The 20,994-nt window shown below is 45.4% G+C and overlaps 1 protein-coding gene across 4 annotated transcripts in view; it reads left to right on the top strand.

Moving 5' to 3' along the window:
• The window catches only part of ADAM15 (ADAM metallopeptidase domain 15), a 64,896-nt gene that overhangs the window by 29,223 nt on the left and 14,679 nt on the right, over positions 1 to 20,994 (top strand). For all 4 annotated transcript variants that reach the window (XM_063439883.1, XM_063439882.1, XM_063439881.1 and 1 more), the window contains exons 10-12: positions 13,281 to 13,365; positions 17,613 to 17,755; positions 18,795 to 18,972. In XM_063439883.1, coding sequence (XP_063295953.1) covers positions 13,281 to 13,365; positions 17,613 to 17,755; positions 18,795 to 18,972 — 406 coding nt within the window. The remainder of the gene's footprint in view (positions 1 to 13,280; positions 13,366 to 17,612; positions 17,756 to 18,794; positions 18,973 to 20,994) is intronic.

The raw sequence follows: 20,994 nt of genomic DNA, 5'->3' as shown, positions 1-20,994 counted from the left end.
GGACTTTTTCAACTATTTTGTCCCCACACTTGACTGGGCTATTTAATTCACATTGGAAAAAGGTTTTTTCTTTTTTTTTTATTTTTTTTTATTTTTTTCTTTTCTTTTGGATCAACAGCAAAAAACAGGTGTGAGGAAGGCTGAACTTGATGGACGCAAGTCTCTTTTCAGCTATCTAACTATGTAACTATGTAACTATGTAACTATGTGGGATGCCCGGTGAATCACTGTGCACCCAGATTGTGACTCTTTCCCCCTGTTAAAAACGATCAGGTTGGATTTGTGTTAGACAGACAAGCCACGGATGGCACTAGGTGGTTTATCATTGCTATTCATCAAATTAAAACAGATTGTGCGCCTTCTCTGCTTCTTTCAGGCGTTCGATAGAATACACTGGGGATACTTGAAAGAGGTTTTGTTTAAATTTGGTTTTACGACTCCACTAGTAAATGCAATATTTGCTCTGTACAGCTAGAGTGTCGGCCACAGGTTTCATCTCAGACGGTTTTCCACTTACTAATAGTACGAGACAGGGTTGTCCCCTTTTATTATTTATTCTGGCGATGGAACCCCTGGCCGAACTAATTAAGAATCACCCGAAGATAGAGGGTGTTGCGATTGGTGGTGTCACTCATAAGATTGGGCTCTTTGCAGACGATATAATTCTGTCTTTAAGGAACCTGGTTGCATCTCTTGATTCCTTGATGCACATATTAAAAAATTGGGGGATGCTTCCTATTATAAACTCAACAAGACGCAGGCTTTGCCCTTTTATGTTCCACGACCTGTCATGGATGGTCTGAGGGATGCCTTCAATTTTGAGTGGAGGGAATCACATGTAGCTTACTTGGGCATTAGCTTAACCAAAAACCTGTTGAACATGCATGCCTGTAACTTGGCAAAAGTCTGGCCAGAACTACAGAAGGAGATGGACAGATGGAGGGAGCTGGAGATATCATGGCTGTGTAAAATACATTCATTAAAGATAAATATTCTCCCGAAAATTCTATACTTTTTTAAGGGCCATCCCACTTTCCTTTTTTAAGAAACTTAATTCGGCTATAATAAAATATTTTTGGGCAGGCAAACCTAGTAGGATCAAATTATCTATATTGCACTGTCTCAGGGCGAATAGCGGTTTGGGTGTACCTGATTTTCAAAGTTATTATTTTGCAACGAATGCTGCACTGGCCTTTAAGTTTAACCCCTTAAGGGCACATGACATGTGTGACATGTCATGATTCCCTTTTATTCCAGAAGTTTGGTCCTTAAGGGGTTAATCTGACTGCCGATCTACCTCATTGGTTATTAATTGAAAAAGAAAAGTTACATTCATATTCGATTGAACAACTGTTATGGTTACCTCATAATTTGCGCCCTAAAATCAGGAAAATACTTCCCACAAACAGGACAACGTTAAAGACTTGGGATATGATGTTTAGGCAGATAAAGGGAACGGTTTTGTGATCCAGGGCTATGCCACTGTCCATTTTAAAATATGATACTTCTGGAGTTGATGTTGATTTCTGAGGGTCCCTCTCTCTACATAATCTTCACAATTTTTTCTCAAAGAATTCATTGTTACCATTTGACAAATTTAGATTAAAACATGATTTTAGAAGATTCAGATGCCACTAAATATGAGATTGTAGTTACCAGATTAAGCGAGATATTTGAAGTCCCAATAGTTGACCAAAAATATACGCAGTTAGAGAAGTCCCAAATAGAAAAAAATGATATTGATAACCCGGGAAGGAAACGTTCTATATCATTGTTATTCCAATGTAATGCTAAGTCCCAAACCAAATTAGATTACATAGTCACATGGGACATGGATCTCCAGAGACAAATGTCTCTTGATGACTGGTTGGCTATTTCTTTAAATTTGAAAGGTATCACCCAGTGTTCGGCCTATTTGGAGAACCACTATAACGTTTTATATCAGTGGTATCTGACTCCATCCAGGCTCCAGAAAATATACCCCAATTCTACAAATCTCTGCTGGCATGGCTTTGGGTAAACAGGCACATATTCCCATATGTGGTGGCATTGTCCACGTTTACAATAATCAGGGATATTACTCCTACTGTTGTGACTTTGACTCCAGAACTATATTTATTCAAGTCATGTCTAAAAACTTTACTAAAGTGGATAAGATAATGGTAGGCCACATCTTGATAGCGGCGGTAATACCACGTTACTGGAGGTCTGACGTAATTCCTGCTATGAAAGAGGTATTAACATTGGCCCTAGAGAATAAGTGCTATGAGATGCACCTCAGATTGCCATCAAACAGAACAGAATCATTAACTTAACACTGGGACATATGGGAGGATAATGTCCAACCAAAATACTCTTTATGATGAAATTTGTTCTGTTTGTATACGCAACTGTTTGTACACTATTTATCGCCAGTTTGTGTAATGTGCTTTTACACCTTATTTGACACTATGTAGTGTTTTTCATAAAGTATATGTTATTAATTTTATAATGGATGGATATTTCTCCCCCCCCCCCCGTTTCTTTTTGTTTGTTTCATTTATATGTTTTCTTTATTTTATATATTTCGTATTGTTTTACAATGATTATTATTGTTAAAAATGAAAACCTTTCAATAAAAAATATATTTGACAAGAAAGCAAAAAAACAAAAACAAACATAAAAAAACAAAACACGAATTGATGGCAGCTTTGCAGCAGAGTGTAGTTTCAAAAGTGTGTAAGGAGGTCGTGTGCTATGATGTATTCATAGCTAGTACAAGTCAGAATAGTATGAGAACAGTAATTATTACACTAAATTATACGGATGCACAATATGGACTAGCACTGTTAATCTAAACAGGGAAAGGGTGACCCCTGCTGGTCAATCCATGTCATGATTAGTCGTTCAATGTGGATGGCATGCTGTTCGAAATGCCATATAATGTGTTTTCCTTAATATAGACCTGTTGAAATTGACTTACTTTGGGAAGTCTGGTATTGGAGTTATGCAGCCATGCATTATCTACAGTGTGTTTAGAACACTGGATAATAGGTAGAGTTTTAGCGCATTCTAGAATGAGGTACAGTTTTCACCTTTCTTTATTATTATTATTATTATTATTATTATTGGCATATATATATGTATAGTGCAAACCTATTCCATGGTGCAAAACAATATAATAAAGGGGGAGAATTAGCAGCAAATAACAAACACATTTTGCCAGGAACAATAGGTTGATGAGGACCATGCTTAAATGAGCTTACAATCTAGAGGAGGTGGTGTATAGAAAAATAATAGGAAGGGCAGCATGGGGAATAACTACCAAGTGACCGAGTGGGATAGTAGCAGAATTGGAAAGTTAATCCTTAAGGGATTGTAGAGTAGGGGAGAGTCTGATGGGGCAGACAGACTGTGTTATAAGAATGGAGCCACCCACGAGAAGTCCTGCAAGCATGAGTTAGCAGTACAAGGGTGAGCAGCGGACAGGAGAAGGTCACCGGTTGGCCGAGACGAGGTGGACCTATGATTTAGAGAATAAATTCTAGCAGGGGGAGAGTTGTGAAGAGCTTTGTAGGCAAAAGCTAATAGTTTAAATTGTATCCTGTTGGGTACAGGAAGCAAGTGGAATGATTGACAGTTTGACTGTGTTGTATTGTTCTCTTACGTTGTGCAATGCCCTGTTGAGTTTTTTTGCCCTGTGGCCCTGAGTATTTTTTTTTAAACTCAAACACTTTTTAGAGTTTAAATACACAATGTCCTTATTTTCCGTTATAAAACCTAAATCATTATCTTTGAAGGAAGCCAGCTGTCCACAATGGACGTGTCTGTTATAATGTAGGCCATTCAGATATTTCACATAGTTTATATAGTATATCAATCACACTTTAATCTTTATCTGGACGTTTTTTTAATGCATTTGTATGTTTGCCTATTTCTCTTTCCATCGCTCTCTGTTTGTTTATTTCTCACTCCCTCTCTTTTTTCTCTCTGTAAACATATATTTAATATATATCCACACTGATTTTAAGTGCTTACATACACATTAGTACATGATATTTTTTTTTTCTTTGCATCAACATTAATTTTTTTTTTTTTTTTTTAAATTCTTTATTTGTTGCAAGGCAAGGCACCAAAAAGCATAACAGTAGTGAAATACAATACAAATGTACATCAATATAAGGGCATGTCGTAATGATATGGTACTTAAATAAGCAAGTAGTCGAAGGAACGGTCAACTGCAGGAAAGTCCATCAAACATCTTGTTACAATAGTGAGTGCCTTTAAATCCATGGTGTCTTGCCGAGATTTTTTTTTTTTTTTTTTCATATATATTCTTCGTCGTACATTTGACAAAGTTCACATGGACATGAATGTTGCACAAAAGGTACTGTGTGGGCTTATGCAAAAGCCAAGGTGTAACCATTTCAAAAAGAAAAAACATTGTAATACTGAGAGGCATATATTAGTAGAGTAGTTATCTGGTGTTGCAGCGTTATGTTTTCGCAAGGGGTTCTGTCCAGACAAATTTTTAAACATTTTGAGCGAACAAAAAACAACAGTAAGTATGAACAAGCTTATATGTACAGTTAGATTTCCTTGTTGCGGCACAAGGAACAGTAAATAAAACGTAAAGGATGTTGGGGGGTGAAGCCCATTTTGAGAATGGGGTGTACTTCGGGGGCTCCCTACTTTGGAGTCTCCTGTGGGGTCGTCGGGGGGGGGGGGGGGGAGGGATAGGCGTCCCTGACCTGTAGGTTGTGTAGTTTGTTAGTGTTGACTCACAATGTGGGTCTACATTCAAGAACAACCAGGTCGTATGATTGTACAAAAGTAGGGGAGCGAGTTGACTAGTCTTACTGTCTAATGTTTAATTTTTTAATAACCATAGGTATATCCCCTAAATGGCGGTGGTAGGTTCCATGAGCCACAGGTCCCATATTTTATCACAGTGAGTTACGGTGTCATGAATGAGTGCTGATAGATTGTCCATGGATCTGGCTTCGTTCATTTTTTTTTTTATGTCGGTGAGTGATGGGGTTGTGGGTGCACCCCAGTGGGAGGCTATGGCTCTCCTAGTGGCTAAGGCTAGTTTGGCCAGTAGTTTGTTATGAGCTCGTGGTGTGCCCTCTAGTGGTTTGGATAGTAGCCACAGCCACGGGTCCCTTGGGATGGTGTCGTGTAGGACTCTTGAGGCCAGGGCCACTATGTCAGTCCAGATTTGTGCGATGTATGGGCATTCCCACCACATGTGATAGTACGTTCCTTGTTGGCCGCACCCCTTCCAGCATCTATCTGATGTGGAGAGTCCCATTTGTTTGTGTTTTAGCGGTGTGTGGTACCAGCGCATCATGGTTTTGTATGCCTGTTCTTTATGTGTTACACATATTGTTACTGTCGCTGTGGCTTCCCATATAGCGTTCCAGTCTGTAGGATCTGTGGGTGGTCCCAGATCCCTTTCCCATGCTATGACATACCCTGGTGGTCGGGTCCTTGTCGTTTTGAGCAGTTGTGTGTATGTTGTGGAGATCTGGCTTTTTTGTATGGGGGCATGGATACACGCCTGTTCGAAGGCTGTGAGGGGTGTAAGTCCAGCTTGTTTATATGAGGGGGTGTCTAGGAGGTTTTTGATCTGCAGGTAGCGGAAGAAGTCGTGTGTGGTGAGTGGTCTGGTTTGAGGTAAGTCTGCGAATGCAATGATTTTTTGGTTCCGAAAGAATTGGTGTGTTCTGACAAGGTTATTGTCTTCGTAGTGAGCGAAGTCTTTTGGGGTCATGCCCGGTATGAAGTGTTCGTTTCTCAGGATTGGTGTCAGGGGCGAGGGGTTCGTTGTGAGTGCATGTTTTACAGAGAGTTTGTTCCAGAGTGAAATGGAGGTGTCAAGTGCTGGTGTGGTGGGTGGGGGTCGTGGTCTTGCTTGTTTTGGGACCCATATATAGAGGGAGGGGAAATCTTGGCCAAACAGGTTATGTTCAAGGTCTACCCATCTTTTCATCCCTATGGGGGCGTGCAGTGCCTTGATCTGTGCAAGTTGTGCTGCATGGAAATAATGGAGAAAGTGGGGTAGGCCAAGTCCTCCGGATCGTGTCGGGAGGTAGAGAATGTCTCTTCGTATCCTGGCTCGCTTATTGGCCCAGATGAAGCGATCTATTTGCGTTTGTAATAGTTTAAAGTCTTTTGTGACTACTTGAACTGGTAGCGTCTGGTATAAGTATAAAAACCTCGGTAGGAGGTTCATTTTTATACATGCTACCCTTCCTAGCCAAGAGATAGAGTGGGATTCCCATGACTTCAGGTCGGCCGTCGCTTTTAGCAGTAGGGGGGAATAATTGAGTCGGTATGTCTGGGAGACATCTATAGGTAAGTCGACACCTAGATAGTGTATGTGCGTGGTGTTGTAGCGGAATGGGTATGTTATTTTTAGAGTGTCTAGCTCCTCCTGGGGTATTTGTACTGGGAGTGCTTCCGTTTTGTCTAGGTTAAGGCGATAGCCTGAGACTTGTGCGTATTCATGTATGGTGTGTAGTAGGGGTGGGAGTGAGTTTGTCGGGTCTGTGATGGAGAGGAGTAGGTCGTCTGCATAGCCTGCCACTGTATAGTCTTCGTCTCTGATGTGTACTCCCTTTATTGTTGGGTCTAGGCGTATGGCCTGGAGTAGGGGTTCTAATGAAAGGGCGAACAGGAGTGGGGAGAGGGGGCAGCCCTGCCTCGTCCCGTTGAAGATGCGAAAAGAGGGGGGTTGGGCATTTGGGATGAGGAGGTTTGCTACCGGTGCGGAATATAGAGTGTTGAGCGCATTCAAGATTGGGTCTGGGAACCGGAATTTGTGCAGGGTGGCGAAAAGGAAAGGCCATAGTAGTCGGTCAAATGCCTTTTCGGCATCTAGGGATAGGAATAGGGTGGGGATTCGTCTGTGTGAGGTCGTCCATAGGAGGTCGAAGGTCCGTCTTGTGTTGTCGTACGCCTGTCTAAAGGGTATGAAGCCCACTTGGTCAGGGTGTATAAGTTTGTGTATGTGGGGGTTTATCCTGTCTGCGAGTAGTTTGGTCAGTAGTTTTAAGTCAACGTTAAGTAAGGAGATCGGTCTGTAGTGGCCTGGGTCTAGGTGGGTTTTATTTGGTTTGGGAAGGAGGCACACGTTTGCTCTTAGGATGTCGGGAGGTATGGGGTTCCCCTGTAGTATTGCGTTAAAGAGGTTGCAAAGGTGGGGGAGGAGGATGGCAGGGAAGGTTTTGTAATATAGTCCCGTGAAGCCATCTGGGCCCGGGCTTTTGTTGGGTTTAGTGTTTTTGATAGCCTTGGCGATTTCTTCGACGGTGACTGGCTGTCCAATTTTGGATATTGCTTCCATTTTTAAGGCTGGTAAGGGTATCTTCTGTAGGTATTCGGTTATGGTTTGTTTAGTTAGTTCGGGATTTAGTCGGGTGTTGGGGCTGTGGTCGTATAATGTGGAAAAGTATTTTTGGAAGACCTCCCCAATTTTAAATGGCGTGTGGTGTTTGGTGCCGTCCGGTGATAGTATTGAGTCTATTTGTTTTCGGTCCGCCCTATTTCTCAGTTTCCTGGCTAGTAGGGTGTCGGCCTTATTAGATTTTTCATAGTAGGTCTGTCTTGTCTATTGCATGGCTTTGTGTGTGTCTCTGGTCATGAAGTTCTTAATTTCGGTGCGGCAGTCTGTTATTTTTGTGAGGATGTCTTGCGTGGGGTTTTGTTTGTGGCTTGCTTCTAGGGTCCTAAGGTTTGTTAGGGCTGTTGCTAACTCTGCTAGTTGAGTTTTTTTCATGTGCGATGCTAGGCTTATGATTTTCCCCCTCAGGACCGTCTTGTGGGCTGCCCATAGTATGCCTGGTGAGGGTGCCGTGGGTGTATTTAGCGTGAAGTAGTTCGTCAGTTCAGTTAGGATAGCTTCCGTTATCGACGGATTGTGTAGTAGTGTGGGGTTGAGTTTCCAGGACCATGGTTTTGCTACGTCTGGGACCTTGATTGATAGTGTAATGTCCGCGTGGTCCGACCACGTGATGTTGCCTACGTCAGCCGATTGGGTCATGTGAGTAAGGGGGGGTGATATCAGAAAAAGGTCAATGCGAGAGTACGAGTTGTGGGGGTGGGAGTAGAATGTGTAATCCCTAGTGGTTGGGTGGAGCAGGCGCCATACGTCTACAAGTCCTTGTCTGAGCACGAAGTCTTGTAGTAGTCTATCTATTTTGGGTGTTGGGTTCGGAAGGGTTTGGGTTCGTAGTCTGTCTACCGTCGGTGATAGCGTGGCGTTGCAGTCGCCGCCTACGATTTTGAGGTGGCCTGGGGTTAAGGCTAAGTGTGCTTGGAACGTGTCCCAGAAGTTTTTATCCGGGGTGTTCGGTGCATATAGTGAGGTTATGGCGTAACGGGTGTGACCTGCTTGGCCCGTGAGTGTGATGAATCTACCTTGTGGATCCTTCAGTATTTGTTTGGTGTTGAGTGGGCAAGTTTTTCGCATCAGGATAGCAACTCCATTTTGTTTGGTCGTGGGGGAGTTTGCCGTGTGACATTCTCGGTAGTGTCTATTAATGAGGTGAAATGGTTTGGCCTGTGTGAAGTGTGTTTCTTGCAATAATATAATGTCTGCGTTTGTACGGTTTGCCCACCTCATTAGTTTATGTCTTTTTGCGGGGTTGTTGAGGCCCTTGCAGTTGATAGATACGCATGTCAGTTTGGTGTTCATGTTTTCTCGTTGTGTGTGGAGTGGGTCGGAGGGGTTGTATGTGTGGTTCTTGAGTGGAAGTGTTGTCTGTATCTGTGTTGGTTGTTATGGTAGGGGAGTCAGGTCCTTTTGTGTGAGAGGTCAGGGGTTCGCCTCCTGGTAGGGGTGAGGGTTTGGTGTTTCCTGGTCTTATACTAAAGCTGCCAGGCGTGGTGGGGGCGGAGATCGAGGGGGTGTAGGTACCTGCGTGTTGTTGCAGTCCTGTTCCTGTTCCCTCGTGGGTGGTCTGCTGTCCCGATGGGGGGGGGAGCAGATTCGGCCGTTATTGGGGGGTTGTCACGAGTAGGTTGTGTGAGTCGGATCGGAGGTGTCCGGAGGGGGAATGAACCTCGCCTCCCGTCTCCTTCGAGCCGTGAGTGCGTTACCTTAGTCGCGGTCATTTGTCGGGTCGCTATGTCCTAGTGGTTGGGGTGGCGCTTAGGGTTCCGGGATTCTGTGGAAAGAGTATGCATGACATTAGTTGAGATTACCATTTGTGGTTTGGTATTGCCTGTGCCTGTGTAAGAGGCGGTCTGTGTGAAGTAACCGCTTTGCCATGGTGACTGGGGAACAGCGCATTTTAACAGTTACGCTCTGGTAGTGGGAGAGCTGTGCGATTTGACAGTTAAGTCTTCGCCAGGGGAGAGTGGTGCTTAGTGACTTTAGTGCCCTGATGATGGGGGGGGCATTGCCCTGTCCCTCCAGTGTCTCAAAAAGAGGAGGACATTACGCGTGGTTACCCATGTCTTGGTGGGGGGGGAGGCTGTTTAGTATAACTTCAGTGCCATTCGGGTTGGGATAGGGGTGTCCATTGTCACACCTGAGTCCTAGTTAAGGGGAAGCAACGTTACTTGGCGTGTTTTATAAGTTAGTGCGCCAGTTAGCAATCTCCCAGATGGACATCCTAGTAGAGGTGAATACAAACAATAAAACAGTAAATCATATCAACTATGCAAACAATTTCTTTTTTCCTTTTTTATCGTGTTTTTTTTTCTTTTTTTTTTTTTTTTTGTTTTTTTTTTTTGTTTTCCCTTTTTGTCCTTGGGTTTTTTGTTTTAAAGATTTCCCAGGCCTGGGTTACAGCGGTGGGATCCGCTGGGTGAGGGAAGTGTCCATTAGTCTTCGTACCTCAGTTTACCATTTAATAGGGGGGGCTGTACAGCAGTGGTATCCGAGTCCTGTCATAGGGAGCACAGCGCTAATTGTTATCTTTGGCTTAATATAGGGGGGAGAGCGTAATAACATAGAAATGCCGTGTTAGGGATAGCGTATAATGGTTCGGCGTATTTCGGCCTCCTGGTCCTGTAGATGTCTAGCGGTAAAGTTTAAGTGTTGAACTGTGATGCGGGGTGGGCCTATTCGCTGTGGTGGCAAATTATGCTGTAGCTGGTTGGGCGATATTAGCTACCGCCATGCCCTCTTCATTTAGGTAGTATAGTGTCCTGGGGGATTGTGAGAGTAGTAGAAGAAGGGGAGGGACTGGGATTTTCTATGGCATTGGCAGCTTAGTTATAGTTCCCTGGTTCGGCCTGTCTTGTGTGCGAGCGTGTCTGCCTGATTACTCCCACAATAACATCATAACAGAATTTAGCATATTTAGCTAGACAGTAAAAAAGTAAAACATTTCAACATATCAACATTGCAACGTGTTAGTGTATACAAGCCTGAGTCCTTGTTTGGTTTATAGCGGTAGAGTCCGCTGGGTAAAATGAGAGTCCAAGGGCCGTGTGGGTTGAGTTCAGGTCACGTTGGTCCGGTTGGCCGTCCCTGTTGGCCCATTCTTGGTTTGGTGTCGGTGTGTCTGTTGCGGGCGTTCAGTCGCTTGGGCCGCTCCGGTTCCGTTGTTGTTGCGGCGGTCTCTTGGTGGTGGTATGGTGGTGAGCTGTATTCCCAGGGCAGTTGCAAAATCTTCCATTGCAGCTGGGTGGTGTAGGACGTGTTCCTGTTCTCCCACGCGTACTTGAAGTTTAAAGGGGTGACCCCATCTGTATCTTAAACCTTGTTGGGTTAGTGCTGTGGTGAGAGGTTTTAAGTCCCTTCTTTTCCTCAGTGTGGTGGGGGCTAAGTCCTGGAAGAAGGCGAGTATGTGGGTCCCATGTTTCGGTTGTGTGGTTCTGGCTGCCGCCATGATTTTTTCTTTCGTGGCAAAGTGTAGGAGGCGGACAATAATGTCTCTAGGGATTGATGGGTTGAGGGCTACAGGTCTTAGGGCCCTGTGTGCCCTGTCTATCTCCCTGTCTTGGTCTGAGGAGTTCGGGAGCAGGGATCTAAACAGGTCTTGCAGCGTGGGTAATATGGCGTCAGTGTCAACTGTCTCTGGCATACCTCTTATTCTTATGTTGTTCCTGCGGGAACGGTTGTTCAAGTCTTCCAGACTGTCTTCAAGGAATTGTATTTTATCACTCAGGTAAAATATATCTTGCTTGTGCTGGGTGGTGTTCACTTTAATTTGAGTGATGTCAGCTTCTGCCTGGGCTGTGCGGTTATTCAGGGCCTCCACTTCTTCTTTTAGGCCTGAAATGTGCCGTTCTAGTTCAGCGGCTGTGTGTGCTTTTATGTCCGCTGTGGCATCCTGCAGCATTTGGCGGAGGTCGGCTTTGGTAAGCGGCTCTCGCGGTGTGCGGTAGTTGGAGGCTGCTTCTCTGTCAGGGGCTTCACTGTCGTCCGTTTCAGCTCCGGATTCTTGGGCCTCCTGGGTTAAAGATGGCCGCCCCTGTTCCCTGGTGGCGCGGAACATTGATGCCACCGATACGGGAGTATCTTTTTTTTTTTTTATTCCTCCCATGGCGGTATTGATCGGGGGGTGCTGTGGGTAGCGTTTACCCCTTTTGTGCGGGTGGATGGCCGGGATAAGGTGCAGATGTAGGCTGATTGCGGCTCGTGGACGGGAGAGCTCAGGCCTCACACGTCCTGCTCCATCAGCGTTCAGGCTCCGCCCCCCAACATTAATTTTTTTTATGACCGTATTGTTGTATTATTAATTACCATGTATGAGTCAGAGTTCCCTTATATCTTTTATGTCATTACTTTTTTTTTTTTTTTAATTCTTTATTTTTGTAGTGCGGGTGGGTACAGAGTTATTTCAAATGCCACAACAGCGTGTATCAACGTAAAACAGCGTATATAAGAGTTTGACTGTGACATGCATAATCGCACAATTTTTTTTTTTTTTTTAATAATACAATCGCTAGGTTGATCAAGCTAAGAAGTTGCACATACTGTCGATAGACAACTAGCCAGTAACTTATGATTATTGATGTATATGGCATGCATAAACATAGGATATAGCATGGCTTAAAGAGTAAGTGAAAAAACATTATTTGCTGGTCTATATAGCTAAACATGCTTTTCTATCTGGTAGACAGAATAAACTTGGGTCTTGCAAAATTTCGTTCTGTATCGAGATATAGGTGAAAAAGCTAGACAAACGTTTAGTCTTGCATACAGTTGTAATCAACATTAGCTAGTGTAGGCTGCTTAGAGAAATTTAAAAGCAAATTTTCCCCACAATTTAGGCAGATTTAAATAGTCCAGCATACATATGTGAGAGTTCAAATGGGGCACAGATGGCTGTGTGACATAGGGTACCATGCCTGGCTTTGATTCCTGTTCCTCCTGGGGGTCAGCCGATGCCTTGTTGGGGCTGAGGTAGTCGGTGCGGCTGGTATTATTCTCGTGCTGGGTGCAGGGCAGGTTCTCTGCTGTGTTCCCGCTGCCTGTGAGGATCCAAGAGGGGTTTGGGCGATGGCTTGTTTGCTTCTCCCTGTGCAGGTAAGCTCCCCAGTGCAGTGGTGGTTGCGTGCTGCTGAAGCTTGTTCGTGAGGTTTCGTTTCCCTGCCCTGAGGAGGGAGGAAATACCGGGACCCCGCTGGAGGTTTCTGAGGGTGGCTTTAGCGAAGGTGGGTGACTTGTTGGGGTTCGAGGGTACCTGCGGGTGGATGGCTGCAGTAAGGATTTGTGCTGCAGGTGTTTGCGGTCCGCTCGATGGACTTCCGCTGCGGGTAAGAAGTCTGTGCAGGCCCTGGTCTCTCTTCCCACATGGCCTCCGCCATCTTGGCATCAGTGCCTGTAGTGCGGCTCTTGGCGGCCTTGCTGTTTGCCTTGCTGGATTTGCGGGTCTTGAGGGTGAGGACCGGGATCACCCCCCCGGTCCATAGGGGGGGGGGGTATGGGGCCGGTTCCCCGCGGGCCTGACTTTGAGCCCTGAACGGCAGGCGGCAGGGCAGCGGCCGTCCGCCCCGCACACCGCCGGAGTAGGCCTCGGTGGCGTCAGTGAGGGATCCTCCTCTAGGGGACTGGAGCCCGTTCGGCCAGCCTCACCCTAGATTCAGGGCTTTCTGCCCGCTGAGGGCCCCCGTTGCCGGATGGTATTGAGCCCGGAATCATGTTATTTTAAGCCTATTCAGACTTAGGCTGCAGGAGCTGGTCGTGCTGTCGACCATCCAGCTCGGCGGTCCGGCCCCGCCCCCCCTATGTCATTACTTTTATACCTATATTCTACTATATTTTACATCAATACCTATGTGTCTGTATTTTTTTTATATATCTTTTGTGTACTGTTAATGCTTTGTTTTTCTTTCAGGGGAATTACATTTAAGGATTCCTTAGTTGGTATGGCAACAATGAGCTCTCTTTGTACAACTGACAAGTCCGGAGGTGTAAACATGGTAAATGTGCTTTTATTAATTTAGTCCCGCGGACTCTGTTTTTTTTTTATTGTGTTTAATATACACCATGATAATATGGTACTTTATATTATCGAGGTTGTAACGAATGCTGGTATAACTGCTATTCGGGTGCTGAGTCGAACGATTCTCCATACGAATGACAGTCTCCCAAGTAGATTCTCCCAGTAAAGTAGACAGGTACCCAAACATCAGCCGAAACTAGATGAAGGGTGTAACAGGAATGATTTTAATGTGTTATTTAAATTGTGTTATTTATAAAATAAATGATTTTTGGTTATATATCTGTACCACTATCATTTTACACACTATTACTATTTGTATTTATTTTTTCCTGGCATTTTATACTACTTATCCTGAGGTGGGGATTATACCACCAACTCTAGTAAGGAGTCTGGGGGATATTTTTGTTTTTTATTGTTTTTGGATTGTTTATGATATTGCTTTAAGGGTTCCTATAGTGCCAGGAAAAAAAACACCTGTTTTCCTGGAACTACAGGGTCCGGGAGTAACCCCCTCCCTCGTGCCACCCCTTCAGCCACATACCTGAATCCAGCGCCGATGTCCTTCGGCACTCGGTCAGGCTCCGCTCATGTTACTCCCCGCCGACATCAGCCGGTGGGGGAGACCTAGTGCGCATGTGCACCAATGGCCGAGCACGCATTAGACCTCCCCATAGGACATCATTATTCAATGCTTTCCTAGGGGGGAAATCTGACACTGGAGGTTCGTGAGGACGTCCAGCTTCAGATAACAGACCAAAAGTTAATTTGGATTCCGGAAGCACCCCCAGTGACTGTCTGTTAGACCGCTACTGAGGGCAGACTTAGAGCTGCAATGTACACATTGCAGCACTAAGCGGAAAAAGGTCACAGCACCCAGACCACCTCAATGAGCTGAAGTGGTCTGGGTGCCTACAGTCAGTGGTGTATCCTGGTTTTGTGCTGCCCTTAGTCATACCATACTGTGCACGGTTTCTAACTTTGTAATTCCCACCCACTCAAAAAATATTTTTTTCAAAAAAATCACATTCTATAAAGTATGAATAGATACATTTTATTTTTGGCTGATCAGCAATCTATTCATGTAATTGCTCTTTCTTTGCTTTATGTGCTAGCTCTGTTGTGCTGAATTTCATAAATCGGATAAGCGTTAAGCCAATATTTTGTAAACAAAAAGTGCTTGTTCGTGAAGGGTTGATATCACAGAATGTGTGGCGGAAGGTCACAGAGGCGCTCCAGCCCAAAACTCATGGAAGCTTTACACTATTAATCACACACAGTCTTGCTGGCTTTGGATATCTCATTGTGTGTTCTCCCAGTAGTCTCTATTCCAGTCATTTTGTTAATGAAACATTTGTGTATGTAAAACTAACCTACCTCCTCCCACTGAAAATGTTGTATTTTTAATGTTCAGGTTTGATTGTCCTTTGTGAAAGACTGTGATATCTTCTGCTCTGGGAAATGGTGTTGACCACATAGAGTTCAATAAGAAAGTTACTTAGACCTGGTGGTCTTACCTTCCAGTTCGGTGCACCTCCAAGCTGTAGCTCTCTCAGCCATAACACTCTTACCTATTACGATGTTCAGAATATCCTGCTCCTTATACTCTCACTCTCTCTCTCTCTCTCTCTCTCTCTCTCTCACTCATTACATACCATAAACATGTCTACATGTCTACATCTCACTACATTTACTCCTAATGTTTATCACACCTCTAGACATGTAACGTTTATTTTTTCTCTAATTTATATTCTAAAATGTGCAATGCCTCTCCAAGCCATACATTGATACACTGTGTATACTGAAGATTCTCATGTATATGCTGTCGTGGCATCACATGTATGTTTGTAATCACCTACATGCACACAAAGAAAAGTTACTGAGGGATTGTTTCCATTCTAGGTCATATCATCAATAAGCTGTTGGTACTAACTATTATTGTTTCCATATACCGTATTTGTTTTTTTCCCCATGTGGAATCAGGAGTGACTCATCTCTCCAAGATGTGTGGTTTGCCCCTGTGCCACCATGATTCATTGAGCTATTTAAAAAAGGCTGCTATGATCTTTTTATATATAAGCAATCTTCCCACTTGACTGGCACTATTTCAGGTGGCCTGCTATGTGAAGGAGCTCTCTACGTTATATACGCGCGTGTTGCTAGTGTTGTGGGAGAGCCAGTGGCATACACACAATCCATGGGGCCCCGGTGTGAAACTGATCCATTGCCCCTCTCTCCGACAGACACACATACAGACACACGCATAAGACACACATACATACATACATACATACAAACAGACAGGCACACATACAACGACACATACATACAGACAGGTACACATACATACAGACACACAGACATACAGACATACACATACACATACACACATACATGCATACAAACAGACAGACACATACATACAGAAAGACATACAAACAAACACACACCCACACAATGTTTAAGTCACCCTCCTGTTTCCTACCTTTTAGGTGCAGGAGGGGGACTTTAGGTGCAGGAGGAGGACTTTCCCTGGGGGACTGGCTCTGGTTGATGGGAGTCAGAGTTCCCACTCTGCTTCCTTCCGCGCGGTATGTGTGTGTTAGCTGGGAGTTAACAGGGGGCCCGGTCGCGCTGTTAAAGCGCCCAGCGCCGACCGGGCTGCCTGACAATCCATCTCCATCGGGTGGCCCTGACAGCATGGGCCACATGATGGACCCCTTGGATGGCGGCCCTGGCGGTTTACTGCATGGGCCGGGGCCGCAGAAGATGGCGGCGGGTACCCTGGAGTGATGAGCTCGGTGGCAGCTGCGACCGTGGTATGTACGCCACTGAACAGAGCACATCAGTCCCTTAAGTCAACACCCTGCAAAACCGTCCTAGGTCACGGATATCCCAAATATCTTCAGACAGAGTCCCCTTGGACAGTCTGCATGCTGTTTGCATTGTGGATCTGTCCGGGGGTAGTGCTTAATCTAATTGGCAGTTTGTTGTCAGTGTTACAATTAATTAGTGATGCAGGAGGTGGGGTGTTATCTGGAGATTTCACAGAATGCAACCCTTTATGCATTGGGCTTCATAGGGTTATTATTTGTAGAGAAACCATTTACCCGGGAACAATGAATTATTTATATGAGTGATCTCACGTTCCTACCATCAGTCCGCTAGTTATATTACTGATCCCATGCCGGACCAGCAGTTAGACAGTTAAATTACAGATCCCATGCTGGTACCATAATTCAACCAGTAACATTACAGATGCCATGCCAGTACCAGCAGTTAACCAGTTACATTACAGATCCCATGTTGGTTCCATCAGTTAACCAGTTATATTACAGATCCCATGCCAGTACTATCAGTTAACCAGTTATATTACAGATCCCATGCCGGTACCATCATTTAACCAGTTACATTACAGATCACATGCGGGTACCATAATTTAACTAGTTTAATTTCAGATCCCATGCCGGTACCAGCAGTTATCTAGTTATGTTACAGATCCCATGCCGGTACCAGCAGTTAACCAGTTATATTACAGATCCCATGCCAGTACTATTAGTTAACCAGTTACATTACAGATCCCATGCCGGTACCATAATTTAACCAGTTATATTACAGATCCCATGCCGGTACCATCAGTTATCTAGTTATGTTACAGATCCCATGCCAGTACCTGCAGTTAACAAGGTACTTTACTAATATTGTGCCACTATAGGTAATTAACCAATTACTTCACCTAATTGTGTGTTACTATTAGCAGTACACCAATAACATTTCATGCCACTAGCTGCGTGATTTAAAATGCTTGCTTGACACTGCTTTGGACTTGATAACAGTAAATCATAATTCATTGCCAACCAACATTCATAATAGAGGCCAAAGCAACTGAAATGAACATATGTCTTAGTTAGCTCTTTACCTTGTATCTGGTGAGGACCGGTGCATGGTTGGCGACTGTTGTTGACTTCTGTTAGTAACATAATCACAGACCAGAATCTGTTCACAGAAAGTAGTAATGGGAAGCAGTTGGAGCATGCATAAAGGTATATATAACTCTCTTTAATTACAATAGTCATATCCTGATCTTCATTTCTATTGCAGTTAAGTAGGGCTAAGCAAGCGCTGGACCCAGAGCTCTGTGAAACGTGTGGGGATCAGTTCTGTGGATAGTTCCTGTCTATATGTGTATGTGTTTGAATGGATTTCTGTTTTACATATCTTTCTCAGGATCATTCTGTGAGTGTTCTTGGAGTGGCTTCCACAGTGGCCCATAATTTAGGACACAATCTGGGTTTGAATCATGACACGTTGGACAGGAAATGTGGGGATCCAGAGAAAGGCAAACAGTGGATAATGGAGCCATCCTATGGGTAAGTGCACCTATCTACATCTGTAAGTTGCCCCAGTGACACAATACCTAACAGAAGGGAACTATGGGACTTACTATATACTATGGTATCTACTCTTCCCACTGTACAAGGAATCGGATAGAAGGTAGCTATAGGACAAGGATTTTGCCCCTCCCACTGTACAGGGAGTCAGGTAGAAGGGAGCTATGGGACATGGAATTTACTCTAGGGAGCTATAGGACAAAGATTTTGCCCCGTCCCACTGTACAGGGAGTCAGGTAGAAGGGTGCTATAGGACATGGGATTTACTCTTCCCACCGTACAGGGAGTCGGGTAGAAGCTATAGGACAAGGATTTTGCCCCTCCCACTGTACAGGGAGTCAGGTAGAAGGGAGCTATGGGACATGGGATTTACTCTAGGGAGCTATAGGACAAGGATTTTGCCCCGTCCCACTGTACAGGGAGTCAGGTAGAAGGGTGCTATAGGACATGGGATTTACTCTTCCCACCGTACAGGGAGTCGGGTAGAAGCTATAGGACAAGGATTTTGCCCCTCCCACTGTACAGGGAGTCAGGTAGAAGGGAGCTATGGGACATGGGATTTACTCTAGGGAGCTATAGGACAAGGATTTTGCCCCGTCCCACTGTACAGGGAGTCAGGTAGAAGGGTGCTATAGGACATGGGATTTACTCTTCCCACTGTACAGGGAGTCGGGTAGAAGGGAGCTATAGGACATGGAATTTACTATTCCCACTGTACAGGGAGTCGGGTAGAAGGGAGCTATGGGATTTACTCTAGGGAGCTATAGGACAAGGATTTTGCCCCGTCCCACTGTACAGGGAGTCGGGTAGAAGGGAGCTATGGAACATGGGATTTACTCTTCCTACTGTACAGGGAGTCGGGTAGAAGGGAGCTATAGGACATGGAATTTACTATTCCCACTTTACAGGGAATCAGGTAGAAGGGAGCTATAGGATTTTTAGAGTCCTTTCCTCTCTATGCAGGGTGCGTGTTTAACCATTTTACTTTATATGTTTTCCTATAAATCTATCCCCTTAGGTTCATGCCTGGACTGGAGTTCAGTAAATGCAGTGTCACAGACCTTGTTACCAGTCTCAGAAAAGGAAGGTTTCTGTGCCTGTTTAACACCCCCAGCCCCTTGAGTCTGTTTGGAGGAGCACGTTGCGGCAACATGTTGGTAGAAGAAAAAGAACAGTGTGACTGTGGCCTGACCCAGGTGTGCTTTGTCACCGTCTCCTGGCACTCTCATTTACCAATTGAGCACTCTCATACATAGTGTTAATATTTCTCAACTCTCTACCCCTGGGCACTTTCCTCTTCAATGTCGCTGTTCCCAGGCACTCTTATATTCAGTGTGGCTGTTTGCAAGCACTCTCCTGTCCAGTCTCGCTTTTTGCAAGCACTCTCCTGTCCAGTCTCGCTGTTCCCGGGCACTCTCCTAATCAGTGTCGCTGTTCCCGGGCACTCTCCTAATCAGTGTCGCTGTTCCCGGGCACTCTCCTATTCTGTGTCGCTGTTCCCGGGCACTCTCCTAATCTGTGTCGCTGTTCCCGGGCACTCTCCTAATCTGTGTCGCTGTTCCCGGGCACTCTCCTAATCAGTGTCGCTGTTCCCGGGCACTCTCCTAATCAGTGTCGCTGTTCCTGGGCACTCTCCTAATGAGTGTCGCTGTTCCCGGGCACTCTCCTAATCAGTGTCGCTGTTCCTGGGCTTTCTCCTAATCAGTTTTGCTGTTTTTGGGCACTCTCCTAATCAGTGTTGCTGCTCCCCAGGCACTTTCCTAATCAGTGTCGCTGTTCCTGGGCACTCTCCTAATGAGTGTCGCTGTTCCCGGGCACTCTCCTAATCAGTGTCGCTGTTCCTGGGCTTTCTCCTAATCAGTTTTGCTGTTTTTGGGCACTCTCCTAATCAGTGTCGCTGCTCCCCAGGCACTCTCCTAATCAGTGTCGCTGTTCCCGGGCACTCTCCTAATCAGTGTCGCTGTTCCCGGGCACTCTCCTAATCAGTGTCGCTGTTCCCGGGCACTCTCCTATTCTGTGTCGCTGTTCCCGGGCACTCTCCTAATCTGTGTCGCTGTTCCCGGGCACTCTCCTATTCTGTGTCGCTGTTCCCGGGCACTCTCCTAATCAGTGTCGCTGTTCCCGGGCACTCTCCTAATCAGTGTCGCTGTTCCCGGGCACTCTCCTAATCAGTGTCGCTGTTCCCGGCCACTCTCCTAATCAGTGTCGCTGTTCCCGGCCACTCTCCTAATCAGTGTCGCTGTTCCCGGCCACTCTCCTAATCAGTGTCGCTGTTCCCGGCCACTCTCCTAATCAGTGTCGCTGTTCCCGGCCACTCTCCTAATCAGTGTCGCTGTTCCCGGGCACTCTCCTATTCAGTGTTGCTGCTCCCCAGGCACTCTCCTAATCAGTGTCGCTGTTCCCGGGCACTCTCCTAATCAGTGTCGCTGTTCCCGGGCACTCTCCTAATCAGTGTCGCTGTTCCCGGGCACTCTCCTAATCAGTGTCGCTGTTCCCGGGCACTCTCCTAATCAGTGTCGCTGTTCCCGGGCACTCTCCTATTCAGTGTTGCTGTTCCCGAGCACTCCTATTCAGTGTCTCTGTTCCCGAGCACTCTCCTATTCAGTGTCTCTGTTCCCGAGCACTCTCCTATCCAGTGTTGCTTTTCCCGAGCACTCTCCTATTCAGTGTCGCTGTTCCCGAGCACTCTCCTATTCAGTGTCTCTGTTCCCGAGCACTCTCCTATTCAGTGTTGCTTTTCCCGAGCACTCTCCTATTCAGTGTCGCTGTTCCCGAGCACTCTCCTCTTCAGTGTCTCTGTTCCCGAGCACTCTCCTATTCAGTGTCTCTGTTCCCGAGCACTCTCCTATTCAGTGTCGCTTTTCCCGAGCACTCTCCTATTCAGTGTCGCTGTTCCCGAGCACTCTCCTATACAGTGTCGCTGTTCCCGAGCACTCTCCTATACAGTGTCGCTGTTCCCGGCACACTCCTATACAGTGTCGCTGTTCACGGCTCTCTGTCAGGGTTATTCACTCAAGTCAGAATTTCAAATTTACAGCCAGAGTAGCTGATCTGGAAGCAAAGCTAAGTCAGAGAATTTTTCCAGTTTGGCTATTTTCAGCGTAAGTTTGAATTTTACTGTGAATTCACTTTAATTTCTCACTTTAGTGAATAACCCAGTGGATCTGTTTCAATGACTGTTCGGCCTTTCTCATGTCATAAGTCATGTAGTGCTGCCT

This window comes from Pelobates fuscus, chromosome 13, assembly GCF_036172605.1.
Source record: "Pelobates fuscus isolate aPelFus1 chromosome 13, aPelFus1.pri, whole genome shotgun sequence".
NCBI lineage: Eukaryota > Metazoa > Chordata > Amphibia > Anura > Pelobatidae > Pelobates > Pelobates fuscus.
Note: the sequence above shows the minus strand (reverse complement) of the source record. Positions and strands in the feature narration are given on the sequence as shown.